This window comes from Amblyomma maculatum, chromosome 3, assembly GCF_055883805.1.
Source record: "Amblyomma maculatum isolate TAMU_Amacu chromosome 3, ASM5588380v1, whole genome shotgun sequence".
In the NCBI taxonomy this organism is placed as follows: Eukaryota; Metazoa; Arthropoda; class Arachnida; order Ixodida; family Ixodidae; genus Amblyomma; species Amblyomma maculatum.
Genome location: NC_139346.1, coordinates 197435847 through 197458679, shown reverse-complemented (window position 1 = coordinate 197458679; position 22833 = coordinate 197435847). Strand labels below are relative to the sequence as shown.

The 22833-nt window shown below is 48.3% G+C and overlaps 1 protein-coding gene across 1 annotated transcript in view; it reads right to left on the bottom strand.

Moving 5' to 3' along the window:
* The window catches only part of LOC146197378 (dorsal-ventral patterning protein Sog-like), a 209862-nt gene that overhangs the window by 103631 nt on the left and 83398 nt on the right, over positions 1 to 22833 (bottom strand). Inside the window, exon 2 of the mRNA XM_084599190.1 lies at positions 21299 to 21402. Within this exon, the coding sequence (XP_084455316.1) occupies positions 21299 to 21402 (104 nt within the window). The remainder of the gene's footprint in view (positions 1 to 21298; positions 21403 to 22833) is intronic.

Here is a 22833-nt window from a genome sequence, read left to right as displayed (position 1 = left end):
TGCATATTCCGTCGCTTCGAACCGATCTCGTGCAATTGTGCACCCTCAAATAGTTACAGTCCGTGGCAGCCTTGCCAGCTTCGTGAGTGGCCGCATAATCAAGGGAATGTTCGGCGGGGGTGAGCAGTCTTCTGCCGTGGCGTACAACTCGCAAAGCGATCACTTTACGCTAGACGCTTGCTTCCGCTCCCTTTCTGAGCTTCTATCGCTTGCTTAAAGCAGTTCTAACGGTTGCACGCGGCCTTAATGTAGAACGATGGAGTTGCAGTAGGCGGCCAAAAAAGGAACGCTTGCCTAATAAGAATGTTGGAGAAGACGCGCGTACGAGCGCTTCCCACGAGCTAATGACGCAACAAAGTGGCAGACTCGATTGCAAATGCCCGAACGATCTTCGAGCTACTGCCGGCTCGACCGCCGGCGTCGGGCGGCGCTGTATGCGCAAATGTGTGGCATCGTGGCGCCATCCTTGGGGAGGGCGCGAAACCCCAAGAGAGCGAACTCCTCTCGCGAAATCTCGGTCGGTGCCCAGATGAAGAGAAATGCGTGCCCGGATGAAGGAGAATCGGTGGCCGGATGTTGGCTCTCGGTGTTATTTCGAAGCCTCCTCCAGATCGCCGACAACGAGAGCTAAAAGCATCACTTGCTTAAAAATCACCTGGGAGAGCCTTAAACTTTTCCTTCTTCGTTACCATCAATGACAGTGCAGATATAATAAAAGCTCTGTTTGACTCATTGTATTCAAATGCGATACTCTTCTCACTGGACAGTGACCGCACTGAGGTAACCCAGTCTGGTGTATATGCGGGGAGGCACTCACGTAATCATGAAGGCTGAGCTTGTGCGCGCACGTTTGGAATGTCAAAGTTCAGTTTGGCGAATGTTTGACGAAGCCTCTTTGTCAAGTAAAGGCTTACTGCTTCCGCATAACGCAGCCAAAAGAATATGGAAATTTGGCGAGCGGCACCCTCTGTCTGGGCTGTTAGTAATTAACTAACATGCGACTAACACTTCGGCTCCGCGTAATCTGTAGCAGATTAACTCATACTATTTATGATGGACGTCGTATATAGCCTCGTGAGAAAAAAAAAAACGCTGAAAACGAAACGTCGCGATCTAAGCCGTAACGCGAACTAGTTTTTGCAATGAAAGAAAACTGTGAAGCTGAAACGAATGGGGTTAAAATAAACGAAAGAACATGTGAAATGAGGGAGGCGTCTTGGTCCAGCACAAAAGTTAAACACGCCTTATGGGTGAGCAAGCTGGAACACACGTGACTGCGTGAAAAACCCCGCACTCTTTAAAGACTGAAAACCAGTCATGGGCAGTATCGAAGATACACTATCTTCAAATACATTTTGTGTATCGGTATTATGTATCGTGTGCGGAAAATGAAAGTATCGGAGTATCGGTATCGAAAATGAATTTTTAAAGTATCGTGTATTTTGAAGGTACTCGATACTAAAGAAAACTTCAAATAATGAAACCGTTCCGAGACTGGGTTGACGGCGCTCGCTCAGACGGTAGTGCAGAACCGGAGACAGCTCGGCTTGTAGTAACGTCTGAGTTCCCTACAAATGCCCCGGCCTCTCAGCGTCAACCACATTTCCAGGTTCCTTTTCTTTAAAACTGAAGGAGGCAAAGGTAAGTAGGTGCTCACGAAGTGCTTTACTTTAGAGCGCCGAGTGCGTGCCATGAAGCTTCTAAGCCTTTAACAGACACACAGAGAGATATGAACAAAGCGGAAACACAAGGCAAACACGCAGTAGAGATCACGCACACTGCTGTACCAGCTCTTTCTACCCTTTACCCTCTGACGACGTTTTTTCAGTTCATTTTGGATGCCCTGCCTTTGTTCTGCTCCTCCCTTCGGCAATGTACAAGCGTGTCCTAAATGTACAGCAGATATCCATAACTAGCCTAATTAATTAATTAATTAATTAATTAATTAATTAATTAATTAATTAATTAATAATTACTATATATATATTTAATAAGAGAGTTAGGATTTCCCACTCAACTGATTCTTCCATGAGCGTCTTTTAGGCTTTACTCTCCTTTTTTACAGCACTAGCCGCAGCGAATTCCTTTCATTTCAGCTGTCTTTGGCGAGAAAGCCTAACCACAAGCCACTGAAGTCAGTTTTCAAACCGGTGAGCAGTTGTAACAACTGCTAAATATTATATGTTTTGCTTCTGTGATAATACTTCAGTAATTATGCGCAGTGAAAGTTAAAGAAGCCTGTTTGTCGGCATTGGTGGGTGATAGGGTCTGAATGGAGGACGACTTCAATTTGTCTTTTCTTTCCTTTTCACATCTCGAATCGGCACGTGGGTGATAGGGTTCTGAACGAATTTCGACCACCCGCAGTTTCCTCGCGTTCACTAACACTGGCACCACACGGTCGTTTCGTGATTTCCCCGCCATGGAAATGCAGTCGCTGTGGCCCTGACTTGCACGGGCGTCGAGATGGCGTTCGCTAGCATCAGCAGAACCCCGTAGCCATCGCTCCCACCGCGGCGGGTGCTCAGCGAGCAATGTGGCGACGAACAAGGCAGGTCTTCTCGTCTTCAAGGGGAGAGATGTTCCCAAAGGAAGGCGAAATAACAAAGCAGTAACAAAAGAAGAGCGCAGGCTTCCAAGCGTGGGATGCCGACAGCGGTGTTGCATTTCACCCTTTCGCGCCCTCCACGCGCGCGCGTTCGCTCATCGTCGTATCCTCCTTGCTTTGTTGTGCTTGTTTGTTTGCACCGAGTCGTTCTATAAATCTCGCCCGACGGCGCAGATGCAAAACCCCCCGCAGGGCGGCCCTCGAGCACACCGCAGCCGCCATGCCTCTGCTATCGCGGTGCCGCCAGCCTGTAGCGCGCTCTCCGCACTTTCGTGGAATTCTTTCTTTTTTAACCTTTATCATTTTCGCACTTTTCCCTCGAAATCTGGCCACCTATATGCGACGTACCGCAGTAGGCTCTTCTCTCCGGAAACCAGCCTCGCAGAATGAGATTTATCGCTGCGGCGAGAAGGGAAGAAACAAAGCCAGCCCCCCGGCGACAGCGACCGCCAGCAGAGAAAACGTGCCGGGAGGGCGACGTGCTAAGGCCCTGCTCTCGCCGCTGAGCTTACGGAAAGACAGTGGCCCCGGCTGTGTTATCGCAACACGAGCAAAAGCGGCGGCCAGCTGTGCTCGTCAGATTACATAACTTTGCAGTGGCGCAACCGGAGGTGAGACCGCAACGTCGGTGTTCAGGCTGCTGCTGTTCGGGTTACTCTGGAAGGGTGTGCCCTACCGGCTACCGCGCACAATGACCGCCGTTAGCTCACTGAATAACGCCAATATCAAACGCTGCTGCTCCGTTTTTGATTATGCTGCTCATTTGCCTCGAAGCTAGAAAAGCGCAGCTTTATTTTCTCATAGGCTGCCTTTTTTTTATTATTCCTGGCGGCGGCTATTTTTGAACCTTTTGCTCAGGATGGTCATTTGCTCCAGCGGGGCGCGAAGCCTGAAACGCGACCGATCTCGTATTCGGTTGCATCATTGGTTGATTTTGTCCACGATTTAAGCAGCAGTGATTGTGAAGATGCTGCCTCATCGTCTGACCTCAGTTCAGAAGGCGAAGAAGGCCCGAGGAACTGGCCAGGAACATCGGCGACAACATATTGATTGTTTGTTTGTTGTTGCTCTTTTTTTGTGTGTGTGTGTGCTCTGTTATGTTCGACTGGGTGGCAGTTTTGAAGATGGTATGGGCGTTGGAGGTAATATTTGCGTCATTTTCAGTTCATCTACATCACCTGTGCAGGATTCAATACCTCTTGCACTGCAAAAGTTTTTTTCAGAGTTTTTCGCACGAATATGTACCGAGCTATAATGCGTAAAGCGAGTGCTTTATAGCCGCAGAGTGTACAAACTAAAACACTGAATTTTTTTGTATTTACTACTAGATAAGCACACACTTTGCACATTTCAAATATTATCTTAATTGTTATTTTTGTTTCAATCTACAGAGAAGTATCCTTCGCAAGCTTTGTTCACATTTAATCTCAAGATTTCAATTTCAAAAAAATAATAATAACATAGAAAACACTTTAACGACCCTCATATTACCAAAAGGTGTGTCTAGATGGCACTCCAACGCGGTTTAAAAGATTTGAAACATCAAATATTTTAGAATGAGATGCCCTAGCGAAAACCCATAATGTACCGCGATTTTTGGCACGACAGGCAAGCGGTCGCCATGAAATGCCTTGATCTCTCATTCTAAAGAAGGCCGCTTGAACATCGCGGAAAACTGAAGAAAACCATGGACCCCAACAAGCCTGATCCTGAAGAACATGAGCTCAAACCCAGAAAAAGAACACGCGAAGCTGCGTGTATCGAAAACACCGCGAAATTTTCCGTCCGAAAAGCTATCACAAAAAAAAAATACTTGATATACCTAAAGCATACGTCGCAATTCGTACTGCAAACGGCGCAAGCCGAACAGCTCCGCTTTCCGCTTTTCGCCGCCAGTGCGGATTTGGACAGCACTGTTGCTATAATACCAAGAACCGTGCTAGAATACGCCATATGTAGATCTTGCCATGCATTGCATGCTTATGTCCACTCTCAACAACGAGACAGACTGTGTATTTTGATCCGCACTCTACAAGGAAATTGCGCATTGGCTGCACAGAAACGGAGGCCGGGATTACCACTAGCCGTGACTGGATGAGGATAATGACGACGACGACAACGACAACGATGATGATGATGATGATGATGATGATGATGATGATGATGATGAGCAGCAGCAGCAGCAGCAACATTTGCACTTCCCTAGTCACGGCGCCTCATTTTCGAGCACGTGCGCAGATACCTGAACAGTATGTATCTCGCTCCTGCAAGGGTCCATTGCGATAACGATGAGAGAGGACGTAGAGGCATAGCCGGTGGATATGACAGAGTATCGCTGTATGAGCCACGTTGTTCTCTAAGACGGGATTTCGAGGTCAATGCTCCGTCGTTTAGCGCAAGCCGCGCCGGTTTTCCATCGCGGCAAGCAGCGAAAAACCTCACTGTTCCCTTGTCGTGGTGGCAGAGAAATGTTCGGCCTAAGAGCCCAGTGCCTTTCGTGCAATTTCGAAAGTGTCACTCGGAAAGTACATGACAGAAAGAATTGGAAGAGAAACGCAACATAGAGCGCATCAGAGGTGAGCTAGAAGGACACAGAAAGGGCGTCAGACTACTAAGTCGCACTTTCGTAACTGCCGCTGAGTTGAGCCGCTCTCTCCGTCTCTGTCTGAATACAGGAGGGAGCAGACACACGAAATTGTTATGCTTTTTTCTATTCTGTTGTTATTGTTGGCGCCGATCGAGGCGCGTTTTCCATTGCTTAACTTATGTCGGCAATAGCCCTGAATCGCTTGCCAGAACTATGGCGCAACATTTATCGGAGGACACTCCCATGGTAAAACTCTCGCCTCGTTTCTAACCCATCTGTCATCGGTGTTCGCTAAGTACGGCCGTGGCCTGGACGCGGCAGAGTTGTGAATTGTGACCTGTACTGGGAAATTTCATGCAAACCTCTCTTTGACTCTTTTATCATATACCTACGGGGAAAAGTAAGCGCAAAAAAAGACAAACACAAGCCTAGGAGACAGGACAACGCGCTTCCTGTCTCCTCTCTTGTGTTTGTCTTTTTTTGCGCTTACTTTTCCCCGTACGATCATGAACCAACTAGCCAAGCAACAAGTTTACTTCAGTATCTTATACCTAGTTTCGTTGTTCATCCCTTCATTCTCTTCTTCACATTTACTTCCACTTTTTTATTATTATTATTTTGATTTCCTCACCTTTTATAAGGGTCGCGCGTGTTTGACTTTGGGACCCTCGTCTGTATACCTATTAGTACGTACCTTAACATGCTGAGAAAATTTTCTTTGCTGCCTTATTCCTTGCCCTAAGTATTTCTCGTTTTTCCCTCCTCCTTTTCTTCTTTTTTCATCATCCATTTGCCTCCTTTAAAACCCCCAAATAAATTCGATGCTGTTAACCAGCGTGAACTAAGGAAGGAGTGGACGTGTGCCGTCTTGTGTAGTGTTCAATCCTCGATTCACGTTGGTTCGAGTGGAATAAACGGAGCCATCTGACGTGAGGTCACAAACTACGAATACAGGCAGTGCGGTTGCTTTAATTCGTGTCCTCCGCTACGAGCATAGCTTTTTCATGCCGCAGCTCAGTACTGTCACAGCCATACATTGCTTGAAAACCCATTATTATGGCTAGACAAACTGGGAAACAAAACAATACCGCCAGTGCAGTCACAATGGTGATCTTATTCGCTTACAATACGCAGACGCGCGTGTTTCAGATCACTGACTCGCGAGATTTGGGTCTCTCACTAGAAACTCCCGACACTGCCTCTGTCGGCATACGCACTCCAATGTGTACTGTAAAAAAGCGTAACATTCTAGACTAACTCACAGTAGATTGTAAGCAGGTTTGGCGGTAGTTACCATGACCAAGGTCGATCGATAGAACCCAGACTCTGCGGCCGCATTTCAACTTGAGGCGAAAAAAAAGAAAATCCGACTGCGGACCCATATTTTAATACATATGCATTTAAAATGTCAAATGATAGTTAGGAATTTCCGCGGTTTCTATACTACTGGTATATTTCATTGCAGAGAGGTTTAAAAATAACTAGGAGACTTATACGAAAATTTTGTTCGACTTCCTATTAAAACTAGCAAGTAAAACAGCAAACTAACGTGTGGAAAATAACTATCTAAATTATACAGTTCCATCATCGACAGCCTAGCCATTTCTACTTCGTGACGCAGGCTTTTCCTCCCAAATCCTTCTAATTAACCCCGTGCTCTGCCAACTAAGCTCCCCTTAATCATTCAGAATTCCGCATCTAATCCGCGCCACCTGCCCATGACTGTTTCTTCTCTACGTTCTTCACTAAGGTTTCATAAATTCGCGTATTCTCTATGGCACACCATGCTAACCTCTATTATTTTCCTTTCCGTCGTTCCTTGCGTTGACCTCCCTTTGATCTCAGTCAGGCCTTTTCGTTACTATTCAACTTTCCGGCCATCAGCTGCTATTCGCAAGGTGTACTTCACGCGGGACGGGAGTTAACGACTTCTGAATGTACGTCTGAAATTCATTCCACTCCACTCTTGCTCGTTTCCGCCACCAGAAGGTGCAGTAGTGCGCCCGTTCAAATTTTTCGTTATTCAACCTGATAGGATTAGCTTTTCGAGCAAAAACACAGCACACCTCTAGCGTCAATGAATGGAAGCCGACACTTTCCGTTTGCTTTGATACATATGTTTGGAAATGTGCCTTGTGGAATACTGTGACAGAAATATTTTTGCGACCACAGATTGTAATTAGTTCTACTTTTTGCGGTAGGCGTACAATACATCATAATCCGGACATAGCGGGCACAGATTATCTCTGTGCCCTTCTGATAGGGCGCCTCATCACTCCCTGTACAAACTTACTGAGCAACAAAAAAAAAAAAAAAAAGGAAAATACGTAGAACGAGAAAGTCAATTTTGAACTAGAGCTGAGACCCACAAGAGAAGATCTGTCCAGGCAGTGAAGCCTTCGCATCAGTGAAAACCACGTAAACAACAATGAATGAATCAATGAATGAAGAGACGAAGAGGCAGTGCCAAACTTCACTCGACAGTTGAAGCCTGCTATACGGATCCAGTTCAACTGGTTGACGCGTGCTAGCCAACCAGCCACAGCATTTCAAGCGTTCAGGTCTATTCATGCAGTCATTCCAGCGGCACTGCGCAGACTCGTGGATAAGTGCGGCTTGGAAGGCGAGAAATGCGGTCTCTGCAACCTCGCGCGAAGCGCGTCGCGGAAGAAACAGGCCGTGGCGATGCCGCGCGCGGAGAACCGACAAAGACCGGGAGGACGGCCTGCGTAGACGACGACGACGGCGGCAGAGGCGTCGTCAACGCGTACGCAGGCACGCGCAAGACCGCGCCGGCTTGGCGGCGTTATTTTTGCGCTGGCCCCGTAGCGAACGACCGCGGGCGCCGTCTATTTCGGCGTCGACGCCGCGCTGCGCCTCGCCGTCGCCACCTGCGCCGCAGACGACGGCGGAGAGCGATCGGCCCCCGCGGATATCTTCTCTGAGACTTCTCCGAGATCGTCTCAGTTCTATCCGAGGATGCACTCGACACAAAGCGAACTGGAAAAGCCTTGCCTCTTCGTTCTCCTCGAGGGCAGAGGTGACACATGGATTGCCGAGTCTTTCCGTCAAGGCAGTGGTGAATGGATGGATGGACAGATAGGTGGATGGAGGCTAAGAGCTAACACTCCTCCCTAACTACGTAGTACGTGGCGACGTTATTACACTTAAATCACCACACCGGGATTCGATCCCGCGTTCCCAAAGACGGGGGATCGAATCCCGGCCTCGGTGGCAGCTTTTCGATGGAGGCGAAAAGCAAGGCGTCCGTGTGCTGTGCGATGTCAGTGCACGTTAAAGAACCCCAGGTGGTTGAAATTTCTGGAAACCTCCACTACGGCGTCTCTCATAGCCTGAGTTGCTTTGGGACGTTAAACCCCACAAACCAAACCAAACCAAACCAAGTACCTGGGCATGCATACCTCATAGGATCTTTCTTGGTCCGCTTATATTAGTCATTACCAAGGAAGGGAACCATGTCGTGCCTAATTACGACGTAATGTGAGTATTTTTGATGCGAAAGCAATACCACGACAGCCAAAGCGAGACCTCGAGTGGCCGCAGCTACGCCGTGAAGAGGTCTAACTACGGTCTCCTTTTAAAAAAGTTAGCTGTGGCTTAGCTAAGGTTAAGCCTGGATATCTCGAAGCAAAAAGCCGCTCGTCTAGTCTTGCGCTTTTCATATCTTCGCTGCTTTTTAGCCAACTCCCAAGCTACCACTTCTGGGTCGGTGTTTCTGCGCCGTCCGATTGTTGCTTCTACTGCTCCATCTATGGCGAGTGTCCGCGCCTGTTTGATGAGCAAGCGCGTTTTTGGCAATACATTAAACCAGACAGTTACAAGGGTCCCGATGCAGGATCTGCTGATATGTTTAATGGTATTGCATAACATTAGGATGCGCGAAGAAAATGCGTTCAAAAATTACTTCGCGTTGAAAAAAAATCACTTGTACAGAATTCTGAGTATGAAAAGTGGAGCATCACTGCCTCTACTGTCTAGAGGTGCAAAAGGAAAAGGAGATGGAAAGGGCTAGAAAGGATATGGATGAGATAGAAAGGGGGAGATGGAGATCTCATTTGCGACGCTTCCGGTCGCCATAGTGTTTCAGAAAGGTGATCCGTCTGCCTACTGTTGCTGCCTGCAATAGTTAGGGTTGCCTTGTAGTGTCCCATGAATGCTCCAAGCTCAGCTCAACCCATCCCCGCAGTGCCAGCAATAAAGGAGAACTAGAGTCAAGTAACCACGTAGCCCAATTAAACATTTGACCGTTTTTTCTCCTGATTATGGGTGAGAACTCGGAAAACGCAGCATTTGGCACAATGCCCAGCTACCAACTCTGCCCCCTTTAAGGCGCTCTCTCATTTCTTGTGATGAAACTTATACGAAAGGGGAAGCTAAGGCGCAGCTATTGTCTTTGAGATTGCATTGACTACTTATCGATAACGGGAAGCGATTTACTTGCGTTACCTACCTATCAATACTCTCGTGTTTATTGGCCACGTGGAGAATTTGGTGAACGTAAAGCGATGCATATGAGGACCATAAAACTGCCACTTTTATGGTTCCCGCTCTTGTACAACAATCACGGGTAACTATGCGGGGCTACTCCCGCTATTGCAGTGGACATTCAGCGTGAAAACACTGGGCCATCGATCATCTATGAAACGCGACAAAGAAAGAAAGAAAGAAAGAAAGAAAGAAAGAAAGAAAGAAAGAAAGAAAGAAAGAAAGAAAGAAAGAAAGAAAGAAAGAAAGAAAGAAAGAAAGAAAGAAAGAAAGAAAGAAAGAAAGAGGGGGGGGGGGGGAGGGAGGCTCGAACATCGGCTTCTACCTTCGATGGCCCATCAGCGACGCCGATAAACAGGGTGCGGTAAAATTGTGCTCAGCGTTTGCTTGAATGTAAATCCTGCCCAGTGTCTATGCTCTCCAGAGCAATCAGCCGCTCTTGATGCCCGCTGATATCAGTTCCCCTGGCGGGAAAATACCAAGTGGTCGTAGCGTCGTGAACGCAACAGAAAACGGGGAGTGACGTAGTTCAAAACCACGTAAATAGACAATTCGAAGAAAAACGGAACAGAGCAGATGATTTGTTGCTCGCTCCAAACGGGGCAGAAGCTGCCCGCCGTAATTCAGGACGAAGTACAAAAAAAAAAAAAACTGTGCCCAGTGCTTTCCACCTCGGACTCGTATAAAGAACGGAGGCGCCGCCTGGACGCTAACGAGGGAACGAGAGCTTCCGCAGCTGCGCCTGGGGTACTGCCGTCTAACCTCCTTGGCGCCGTCACAGTTGCGAGCAGCGCACCGTGCTCTAGCTGGAACCGTAGAAGTTATCAAATGTCCCGGTAAGGTTGTTGGGGATATCGCACGAACGAGGAATGGGGTCAAAGCGCTGCACAAAACGGCCGCCTTGAGATTTTGCAGTGGCGACTACGTGAGGGACGTGAAGCAGAGTCAATGCTGCTGACGATGTCATAGGCCAAGGCTCCCGCGTTCAACCGCTGTCCAGTGACAGCGCTATCCAGCACCAGCACCGGTTCCTCGCGTATTGCCTTCAAATAAGGAAATACTCACCGTCCCCTGTGCTTACTTACCGCATTATATTCGGCTCGTCAGCCCGAGAAAGCGAGAGCGAATTTGGACAGTGGCGGCCGAATTTCTGTGAAATCGAAATCCTATAACATCCTTAGGACTTGCGACGTAAACCAATTTATTAAAAAAGAAAAGAATCGCGAGGCGACAATTAATCCGCAGCCCTTCATAAGGACGTCCACAGTTCATGTACCCCTTCAGGGCCTAAAGCCTACAAGCCTACAAGTATCCTCCCATACCATTTCTTCCATACCTGCCGCTGTGGTTGACCCTCACTGGCGTTCATCTGTTCATCGGACATGGTATCGAGCACCAGGCGGGGCAGCCGCATTTCAATGCAGGCGAAAAGCAATAACACGAATGGGCTGTGTGATGTCAGCCCACGTGCGGAGAACAAAAGTGGAGAACAAAAGCGGAGAACAAAAGCAAAAAGACAATAGATGAGCATGATAGAGAAGAACTCTCCCTTCAGGTATATACCACGGAATATAAGGAAAGGAAAAAAGCGTAAATAAAATAAAACGAATTAGTGTCAAGATAAAAAAATAAGTGAGAAATCAAGAGTAATATTGATGTTTGGCGCACCATCCAAAGCCCCTAGAGCCACGGTGTGTAAGAAGCGCTGACATACAACACTGAGGTGGGAACGGGGCGTGGGAGATAAAGACACTAAGAGAATGCCCCCTTTATAGAGTTTCACGTCTTAAAACGACGTGGAATATGAGGCACGCTGCATTGGAGAACTCCAGAATAACGTGCAATCGAGTACTATTTAAAGTGTACTGACATCGCACAGCGCACGGGTGCCTGCAGTTTCGCCTCCATCGAAACACGAGCGCAGCGGCCAGAATCGAGCCCGCGGGCCGGGCCTTAAGATAAGGTCGGACAGAAATCTGTCTTTTCGATCAGGAAATAAAATTACTAATACTGTATTACGATATAAATTAATGAATTCACATAAAGCGCAAACGCAAAGATTTCCAAACCTTTGATTGATTTAAAAATAGAAAACAAAACGTTCACTACACGGCAAATGCATAGCAAGGGACGATGGAGGAAGCTTAAATGTTTCTCAAGAAGTGTAGTGTCCTGTCGACAGCCAAATAAAAAATTAAAAAATTCAGTTCACGCCTCAGTACCAAAGTAAAGACTTGTCGAACCCATTCCACTCTCTCCGCGACACTTTATGATACTTCAATAGGATACCGCGCCAAGCTTCATCAAGTGTCCTCCTCGGCGCTAATCGCTACTAAGGCTCCATCCCTGCTGAGTGGATACGATGACGCTTATCTCGCTGCTCTTTCCCATCATTTCTTTTAATCAGAAAAACCCACTAACAGGGCGCGAAGAACTACCCAGTGTAGTCTAGTTCAGGCGAGTGATTGGACAAGGCAGCCAACAGCCGTCGAACCAACCGTATGCAGGCACGGCAAAGATGCAAAAACAAGGCGGGCGCGACGGAAGACGAACGCGCAGCATGTACACCATTAATTAATTATGCAACTCATTAGGCGCTCGCGGCGCCAGCAGGCTGTAGGTGTTTACCGGCGAAAGCTGCAGCTCAGAAGGTGGGCAGTAAACGCACACAACGATCGCTGCCGTCCGGTTCGCCCGTCGGGAGGAACAAGGCGGAGGTTGGAGTTTTTTCCCGTTTTCATTCTTCGTTCTTTTTGCAACCTCGAGCTCTCCGACCGAACGCGGTTGTTTTGTCGACTTGTCCTTCCCGACTCTCCCGCCGAGCTTCGTGCCAGGAAACTGCACCGTGTCGTCGTTGTTTTAATAACCGAAGCCGAAACGAAGCGCTCCGAGCAAAGTGCTCTCGCGCGTGCCACACCGTTATCTCGCCTAATCTTTAGTTTTGCGTTTATATTTAAGCGGACACGAGTGAGTATACGCGGCGTTGTACAAGTTTCGCCCGGCTGCTCTTTCGATCGTCGCACCAGCTGGGCCAAGTTTCGATCTTTCGGGCGCAAAATGGCAGAGCGAGAGGAGAGCATTGGAAAGCACGGGAGTCGAAGTGAACACCTTCGCTCGACCTCGGGTTAGGTATACGCGCGCAAACATTTCTGCATCAGTTGTTACGCCTTTCGGCGCATGAAAAATTTAAGAAGATCGGCACATCGTCGCTGGACAGGGTTAGTCTATTTTGTTATCTTTTCCGGCTATCCGGATGGTTAGGCGCCAGGTCTAGCAACCAAGACACCTCCCAGGAAGTAAACTCATCACACTGTTGCGGAGATAAAGTGAGTAAACGGCCTTAATATGTATGCTTTCGCGCACTGATCAATTGCCTACTCGATTAACTTCAGCAAACTATCACCATGCGCATCCAAAGGGTCAGAAGTATCTTTTACATCCTAATGGGTATTTGTTAAAAAAGTAAAAAAAAAAATGATGTTCTGAAACTTTTCAAGCGATCTTGCATGATGAGCAGGTTGAGATGTACCTTAAAAACACACAGAAAAGCACAGAAAAGCAAACCAGCAATGAAACTAAAGTTTTAAAAGATTAGCAAAATTATCAGCATCCCAGAACCATATTCTCACATTTGTTTGAAAGCTGGATATATCTTATCGAGAAGGCGTACTCGATTAGGTATATCAGCACCCCCGGAAGCAATTCTGCCAATAAATGACGCCGCACTTACTGACGAAGCGCTAGCATACATAGGCGTATTGATCCCGAAATCGCTGCCACATCCGGGTTACATGACCCACAAATCACTTAAGCTGCATTGATGCCTATAATCTAAAGGAACCTAGGAGGAAAAGCTGCTCACAAAGCCTAAAACACGCACCGCGCTTCCAAAAATACAAGGCACATAAAGCTAGGCAACAAGTAGATTCAGAGCAACTGCAAATTCAATAAGACGCGGCTGCCTTCCCCGCGTATCACGGGCGCTTAGCCGTGAAGCGCGCCTACCGTCGCGTCGTCAATCATCGCTCTGCGGAAGGCGACCTCGAAATAAGCCACCGCGTCCAGCCCCTTCTCCTTTGTTTCCTCTCTTCGTAATTTCTTTACGGCATGCAGGCGCACTCGTGCGCGGCCATCAGCCATCCGAGCCGAATTCCGATAATTGGTTCTCTTCGACCCCTCTCGCTCCTTCCGAAAGTCGGCGCGCATTCCTGGGTGGCTCATTCCTTTTCTTGCATCCCCACCCCCTTCTTTCCCGGTACCGTGCTTCCAGCGTTGTTCCCTAACGCCCGCCCATTTCCGTAACGCGTTTTTCACTTCAACTCATTATGAAGGAGCTTTCTTCGTTCTCACCTTTTCTTTTTCTCTTCCTTCAGATATTCTTTCCAAACGCCTCGGTTTTTTTTTTTTCATTTTTATTTTTTTTGTAATACTTCCCCAAAGCCGCAGTTTCCCTGCTGCTTTCCTCCTTTCTGCGGTGCTTTGCTAGAATGGCGATACCGCGGCTCGGTGTAACCCACTTTCTCGGCGAAAACCATAACCTCGACTTATCTCTTTTAGCGCCTGCATTTTTCTTCCTCCGACTACACTCATCGCACTAATTGAATAAAAGGCTTTTCCTACGTGTACCACACGCACGCACACACACACGCACGCCTCTTCCCACATCGACTGCGACGCTAGCTGATATGAAGGATGCCGGGGGGCCTAAATTTGATTAATATTGCCACGGCCCAAAGCATCAAGCATTAAAATGTCGTAGGAAGAAGCAAGAACGACCAAGGTTAAAGGTTCCACGCGCGGCGATAAGCGTCCTTTGAGATCGGTATTATAGGTTTCCCAAGGATCAATGATGCAACGGAAAAGATGCTTGGAGCTCATTGTCTACACTGTAGTCTACGGCATTCGAGAGACATCTAGAAGAGCAAGTATTTTACGCATTGACACAGTTGTATATCGTTTGTATTGCATGCCCACCTTCTGTGCAAATTTCGGGACCGCGCTTCATCGCTTACTACGTCCGGGCGTACTAATGACCTCGTTTACATCAATAGCTTCGAATAGCTCAAACAGTGACGCGCGTCCAGCTTTCACGGCGACGCCCGTGCAACTTCGCCGGCAGATGCTGGCAATACTCCTTATTCGAAGTTACCGCGATCATCGACTCACGGTGGTGACGTAGGCGTCTATGAAAGATGCTCGGGGTGTTCTATTCGGTGCCGATAAATGTGGAGAAAAGGGCACCACCTGTGAAAGACGGGGGAACGAAAATAACGCGTCCCGACAAGCAAGCCATGTGGGGACAGTGGTGGCGAATGTGGAAACAAGCTGCGGCACCTTCTGCAGAGACTGGTCCCTTACCGCGTCAAGAAGAGACTGACAAAAGTGCTTCGGAGTAAACAGACCGCTGTAGCTCCCTCATATGTGATTGGCGAACCGGCTATACTGCTACTGAAAGCTCGTAATTAAGTTGAGAACACACTGGCCCTTTTTAGGGCCAGACACAGCCAACTTAGTTCCAATATTGGACCCATGGTTTGTGTCACCTGTGCGGTTTTGACCCACACATGTCATATACATGCCACCCGCGCCCGGCTAAGGTTGCTAGTTGGAAAAGCCAGCTGTGATCCACCACAGTCGCCTTGTGGCAGGGCAGAGAGAGCGAGTCCCCAGTCTTCTTGCAGGGAAGAAGAGGGAGAGACTGCCATTGGAATATGGAATATTATAATCAGTTTCAAAAATGTTTATCGTGTCGTATTTAATGTGCAGTCATGCTCTGCATATGCGCGATAATGCTTAATATGTGCCATCATGCATGGCAACTCACTACGAAGTTCCCATGCTAGTGCCCTGTCACGGCTAAAGCTAATTACGTATCTTCCAGGTATCTGTCGCTTCGGATGCGCCGTTCAAAAGAATGACTGACGGTAAAAAAGACAAAGATCATGGCGTCTTGCCCTATCAAGTCCTGGAGCATCAAGAGGCAAGAAGTGCAAGCTGTGACAGATTTTCTCTTCTTGGGCTCCAAGATTACCTCGGAAGGAGACTGCAGCCATGATTAGGAGACGCCTGCTTCTGGGAAAGAGAGCAATGGTTAGCCTTGACCGCCTAGTAAAGAGCAGAGACATTCGTCTGCCAACCAAGATCCGTATAACTCGTGCTATGGTCTTTCCAGTTGTGATGTATGGATGCGAGAGTTGGACTGTGAAAAAGGCTGACCGCCGAAGAATTGACGCGTTTGAATTGTGGTGCTGGCGAAGACTCTTGAGAGTTCCTTGGACTGCCAGAAGATCAAATCAGTCGATATTGTCGACCATAAACCCTGACTGCTCATTGGAGGGTCAAATTCTAAAGTTAAAGCTCAGCTACTTTGGTCATCTGATGAGAAGAGAGGAGTCGCTGGAGAAAGATTTGATGTTGGGAAAGGTTGAGGGTCGCCGGAGAAGGGGTACGCAGCGAACGCGATGGTTAGGTGGCATCCTCGAGGCACTGCAGATGAAGTTATGTGATGTTAGGAAGATAGTGAGAGACCGGAAAGCGTGGCGTGACATGGTCCATAGGGTCACGAAGAGTCGGACACGACTGAACGACTGAACTGAACTGAGAAAATTTATCTCTGTAATAGAACGCACTAAGCCATCTTGCTCCGTTTTACTTGGAGTAGCTGCATTGAAGAGCTTCTTTCGCCGACAGCGATGGCATGGCAATATACGCACTACCTTTCCAATTCTGTCAGATGGTTCCTGCGTTCATTCAGGAAGTTTAATTAAATGTGGCCAGAATAAAGAAAAAAAAGATTAAAATAACGAAGATGCAATACCAGGGCACCTACCAACACGGCGAACACAAAGCCGCGTTCTCCCCAGGGGTCACGGAAACGACGCACGACGAACCCAATCTTCAAAGCGATGTTGCCTCCGCAGAGAGGAGAGCGTAATCAGGGAACCTTGCGGCGAAACTCAAGAAAGCCGCAATCTCCAAACAACAGGCGGCGCCCCAGAGACGGAAGCAAGACGCACAAAGAAAAGAGGGGACAGAAACATGCTAAAAGGAGCAGGAAAAGAAGCAGAAAGAAAAAGCCACGCAGCACCAAACATCAGCCGACGCCCGTGCCAACAAAAAAGCTTCCCCGCTGTTAGAGGCCTCTTCACAAAATTAAATGAAGTAGGCAGAGCGCAGAGGCACTCGATGAAAGTATACAACAAAGTAGGTGAAAAAGACGAAAAAAAAAGAGAGAGCCTGGACAGAAAAACGAGTTCACGAGATGACAACCGCCGCCATAGCAGAGAAGGCCAATCAATCAGTTAGAAGCAACATGGGCTTAATTCCTTCGGTAAGGAAACAATATCCTCGACACGACACCCTTGGTCGGCAGGAAGTAAGTGTACCACCGGTGAAATGCAAACAACGGAAGACAAACTTTGTTTACTCCCTTTTCTTCGCACGTGAGAAATAGGGAGCCAAAAAATTAAGGCAGTGTTCAAACCAATACGCGAGGACGGCTCGAAAGAGAAAATACAAAAATTAAAAGGGAGGGTAAAAACACTAAAGCAAAGAAAGAGTGGGCGATGTACGGCACGCGCGGACACAGTGACAGCGAAGACAGCGTCGTGCCCTAGATGCGAAGGAGTCGGTCAACGTTGAACTTTATTTGAATGTGTGGCGAGAAAAGCCTGCGCGTCTCGGGTGCCTTTCTTTCGGGAGGAGTCGACAGTGGGAAAAAAAAAGGAAGCGAAAAATTTTGTTGCGGAAGGCACCTAAAATCAAAGAAGAAAATGCGATGCGACAGAAGAAAAAAAAAAAAGCTACCAAGGGGTTCGCAGAGCCAGACTGGCACAAAATGACGGTAGAACGCGTCATCGGGTGCAACACGAAGACTAAGCGAATGCTGGATCGATTTAAATCTAAATCAATCCTGAACGTTTGTAATAATAACGAGGTTGAAAGCTAAAGGAGGCAGAGTTAAAGACATTAGACAAGATAAGAGATGAGCAGGGTAAGGGTTGACGAAAAGGGAACGCAACAACGCACGCATATGAGCGTCCGCCGAGCGCTTGAAGGAGGAAGACAAACACAAAGAAAAGGAAGTGACCTGGATATGAAGAGTACGTTAAGAGAGCAAAACAGAGAAAGAACGACTACGAAAAGAGCATTGGATAACGTCCCCAACAGCCGGTGTTGTGTCGAAACTTCGGCAGAGCAGCTGAGGCGCGTCGCTCAAGACGTCGACGTCGGGTTCGGGGGAGGGAGGGGAGGGTGAACGGCAATTCTTGGCAGCATATCGGGCCAAAAGTCTGGGGAGCACGGTCGCGGCACACGGTGTCCATTTGAAAACCAAATCACGTCACTTTCTGACAGGAAAAGGTTGAACCACGCATTCACTCTCCACCGCCTCCTCCTCTCTTTTTTTTTTCTCCTCTCCTTTTTACGCTCATTGGCTTTCTTCTCGTCGCTCTTTTTCTGCCTTCTTCTGCTCTCAGAGGCGGCATCGCAATGTTCGAGCTCGGCGGGAGCAGAAAAAGAAAGCTACGAGCGACGTTCGCCTCTTCTCAGCACTCCCATCTTCTCAGCGGTAGAGACGCCATCAAATTTCTCGGAGCTCTGAAGCGCTGAAACCTCGTTCGCATGCATACGCAGCTACGCGCGTCGATCGTCCCAGCTAGAATTCACCATTTGCAGCGCCGAACAGTGCATTTTAGGAGGCTGGAGGAGCAGAGGGAGCTCCGCTGTTTCTTCTCCTAGATCTTCCTGCTTCCTTCTCCAGCCTCGCGGCGTCGCGCGAGCAGTTAACCCTGAAACAAGTATTGGCTCTGTGCGACGAGATATGGGCAACACTTTTCTCGCCCCCTTTGCTCATGGCGAGTCGGAGCGTCCCGATGCTGCTACGTTCGAAACCTTAGTGGCACCTCGCTTCCTACCGAAATGAAGGGAGAGGGGAACAGTGGACGCAGGTGGACGCAGGTGGACACAGGTGCACACAGGTGGAGAAGGTGCACGCGGTTAACTGCGCGTAAAAGAGGCTCAGATATCTACGCATCGGACGGCCGTCGCAAACTTTTCCACGGACATGACCCTGTGTAAAAACGCCTTACTCATTTTCTGAATATAATCATACTTATTTGTCACCTTTTCCGTTCGTTGTACAGCAGTGTTCATTTTTGTCTCACATGCAGTAATCACATTGTATATAAGCGCAGCAACAAATCCTTCACAGTTCGCTTTGTGATGACATTGGGATAGGGTGAACCGATGAATGCAGGCGAACCGCCTCAGTGACTTTCGAAGAAACCGAACTCGCACACGCTTGCAGGTATATGTGCCGCTCGTGAGAGCCTTTTAAATGGTGTGGCAATCATCCTGTTGACGGGCTATGCACATGATGCTACGGCCAAGTGAAACGAAAGGAGCGTAGCAGCAGAAAATAATTATTCGCTCCGCCGTGCCAGCTCTCCGCGTTCTTTTAATGAAGGTCCAGTTAATTACTAACATTTCTTGAACATTCGCATCGTAACGAAGAGCCCTTGCTATAGAACAATGAACGTCTCGCACCTCAGTAACCCAAGGGTGTTTAGATTCCTACCTTTTGCTGTCCGCGGTCTAGCCTCGAAAGATCCGTACAGGCACAGAACCCATGAAATCCAAACTCAACAAAACAAACTGCAAAGTGGCTAAGCAATCCCATGCTAGTATTTCTGATTCATTAGGGGCGGGGTTATGTGGGCTTCAACATCTCCCAGCCCCGCCGGAGTGGTGCAGTGGTAAGACGCGCGACTACTGTGCCGGAGTACCCGGGTTCGAACCCGACCTCGGCGGCTGCGTTTCAAAGGAGGCGAAACGAAGAGGCGTCGTGTGCTGTGCGATGTCAGCGCACGTTAAAGATCCCCAGGTGGTCGAAATTACTCCGTAGCCCTCCACTACGGCTCCTCTTTCTTTCTTTCCACTTTCACTCCCACCTTCCTCCCTTCCCTTACGGCGCTGTTGAGGTGTCCACAGAAAACAAGTGAGACAGTTACCGCGCCTTTCCCTTCCTATAAATCAATCAATCATCATCTCCCATGTAAGAGAGTAATTTTCTTGCGCCTCTCCCAAGGGCAGGCAAGCCACCCGTCAAGGCTACGATCGCAGGATTTTGAGAAACACGGAAACGTCTCAATTTTTCTTCCCTGATTTGGACGTCACTCGGCGTGGTTAGCCTCCTGCCAGTATTGCATAACTGCATTAAATGTCGCTCCGGTCAATGCCTCCACCTGAAACTTGCTGGGAGGCAATCCTGGTCGACTGGGCAGAACATTACATCCTTTGTTGGACTCTTAAATGTCGTCTCTGCGTTCATTCAAGCTTCAGAATGCCGTCTGTTATTTGCTTAGTGACAGCGCATGCGATTAGAAACGGAAGGCGACGGACGTCACTCAGTTTCATGCCATCTGGTAACGGAAGTTTAATTAATGCTAACTGCACGAAAAAGAAGTGAGAGAACGATGCTGCATAATACGCACAATTTGCTTCTCCGTGAACGCATTATCCCACCCCCTCCGTCACAGCCGCTTTCCCGTTTTTCATTTGCCTCCTTGGGCCGACGCACCAAAACAAAAACAAAAAATTCGCAAGGCAATTATTACAACCTGATGAGACAATTTCGCGTTACCAATGTTTATTATTTTGCCTTTGCAGTGGCTGTCTTCAAACTGCCTCTTTTCATCTCATTTCAACATGGATTTTTCGTCAAGCAGCTGCATGGGCGGATGATAGTTCCCCACATTCCTTCACAGAAGTCTTGGCTTCGGCATCATATTGTCGAAGCTGTTGGTTGAGGGAGGTTGGAGGACAGGACTACCGGAGGGTTTAGGTGGGGCGGAATGGCGTAGGGTGGTTGTAGAGTATTGCACTATGACGCTTCTGGGAAGTCGAGGGTTGACACTTCAATCGCCGAAGCTTCACGCGCCGATGTAGATTTTGGAGAATCCCGCTCATGCTGCTAATTCAGCAAAACGACTTCAAGTCCGAAGTCGCAGCTAAGCAAGCTTCGAAAGAGAAACGACCGAAAGCCCCCTCGGGGCACCAGTCGTCTCGCGACACCTGAAGTAAACGAACATCGTTTGTTCTCTCTTAATGAAGTCGTTGCGTTTCATAAGCGCGACAGCCTGCGAGTGGCATTTAAAATTTTGTTTCAGACCCTTTTTGAAAGATAGCTGTTCCGCTTCATTTCTCTTCGCAAACCCTTCGTGAAGTGTGCTTCAAATAGGATGTCAAGCAGGACTCGGGCAAGCATGTCAAGCGTGGTGGGATAAGCTTCCTTCTTCCCCGTTCCAAGGTACAGCGACGGACTCATATTCGTGCACATCGATACCATCGCAACAACTTCTCGGCTGGGGCTAAGACACACGACGAGCTCGTGTCTCTTCTGCTGTTCACGCCCGCCGTTGAAGCGAGTGACCTGGGAAACTCTTTCACGTATTAAAGCTGAGCCTCAGCTAGTTCGATGCAAGCAGTCACGGACAAGGCTGCACATCAAGCTCGTGCTTCGTGCCACCTCCGAAGGTAGCACGTGTGCGGCGCGCAGGGACAGGCCGAACCGTGCGGACAGGCGATTGTATACTCACAGGGCTGCACTCACAGCGAACGCAGTAGAGAACGCCGAACGGAGGGCCCAGGTCGGGACGCCACCGCTCCTCCAACTCGTACGTCAGGTTGCCGAACTGGCAGTCTGCGGAGGAAAAAGAACAAGGCAGAAGTGCTCAATGTCTGAAATGACGGAGTCCGTGCTGCACCCAATGAAAGCGTGTAACACGCAGACACGCACACAAAGAAAGAAAAACTATCTCGGCTTAGTGTTTTCTTTGCAGCGGAGCAGTTTTGTCAACAGTTATTCGAATAGAAGGAATTCCTCCTCCTTGCACTAGATCGTTACAAAAGTGTTCACGCGAATTCACTGGCAGCACGTAAGCCCGCCTGTATTTTGAAAACACCGTAGTTCTCACCGTTAGCCGACAGGAGAACCAGTTCGTCGCACTGCTAGGCGTCTGCATTGAGAGTAGTTGTCGCTTTACTGAGCACGCCACCACCGACGCGCACTAACGCTGAGACACATCTGTGACGGCGAATGCTTCGTAGTCCACCGCTATCAATCGCCACGATACCCGAGATGACCGTGATAAACATTTTCTTCCGGTGCCATTCTCTTCTCTGAGGAGGGCATGGTCGGAAAACATCATGTCCTATTGTAACATTGACTGTTGCTCAATAAAGCGGCAGTACAGCAAAGAAGCTACTCTTCGCCTTATCATCTTGAATGGGTAACAGGCGTATATATTGCGTATTAGTATAAGAAAACTCGGAACGTTTTGCCACCTTGCCATTTTGCCACATTTTGCCACCGATATTGTAATTACTAACCCCTCGTTGTTGCCATGTATTGGGGCCCGAGCGCCGTCAAGTAAATTAGCGTTCACTTTTTGTCTCGGGTCCCTCATTTCTTCTTGAAATGAAAATAAACTTCAAACTTCAAACTTCAAACTTCAAACTTCAAACCTTCAGTCAGACCTTCGAAACATCATAGCACGATTGTGGCCTCTTCGCAAAGATGACGGCAGCGCGATATGCAGCTTGATTTAAACTAGCTTCATCAAACTTTATCTCAGCTTAGCACGCATTCGAAGCGGACACTGGAAACGAAACTTTCACGTCGCAAGACAATTAAGCACAAAACACGTCACAGATCCAGCGCGAATCCCCGCTTCCCATCAGCTGCTCAATCTTGGCCTCGGCGTCAGCTCAGCTCCTTATCGGATGGACGGACCTTTAGAAGAGTGAATAGAAACAAGAGACAAAGGAGAGCGATCTGCACCGTTACGACCTTCAAACTGGCTTCGTGACTAGAGCACTCCTACTACTATAGCACTCAGTGTGCGGGCACTTCCCCCGCAGTATTGCTTAAATTTACGAGTACAACGTCCACCACTTTGCCGCTGCGCTGCAACACATTGTCAATTCGAATGCTATCCAAGCTGAACGACTGGTAAAATAGCATTTCAGCATTAGTCCGATTGATTGTCGTTGACTGTGATCTTCCACAGATCTGATTGTGAAGTTCGAAGGCTATTATATGCCGTTGCATACCGGTAGTTAGCACAAATCC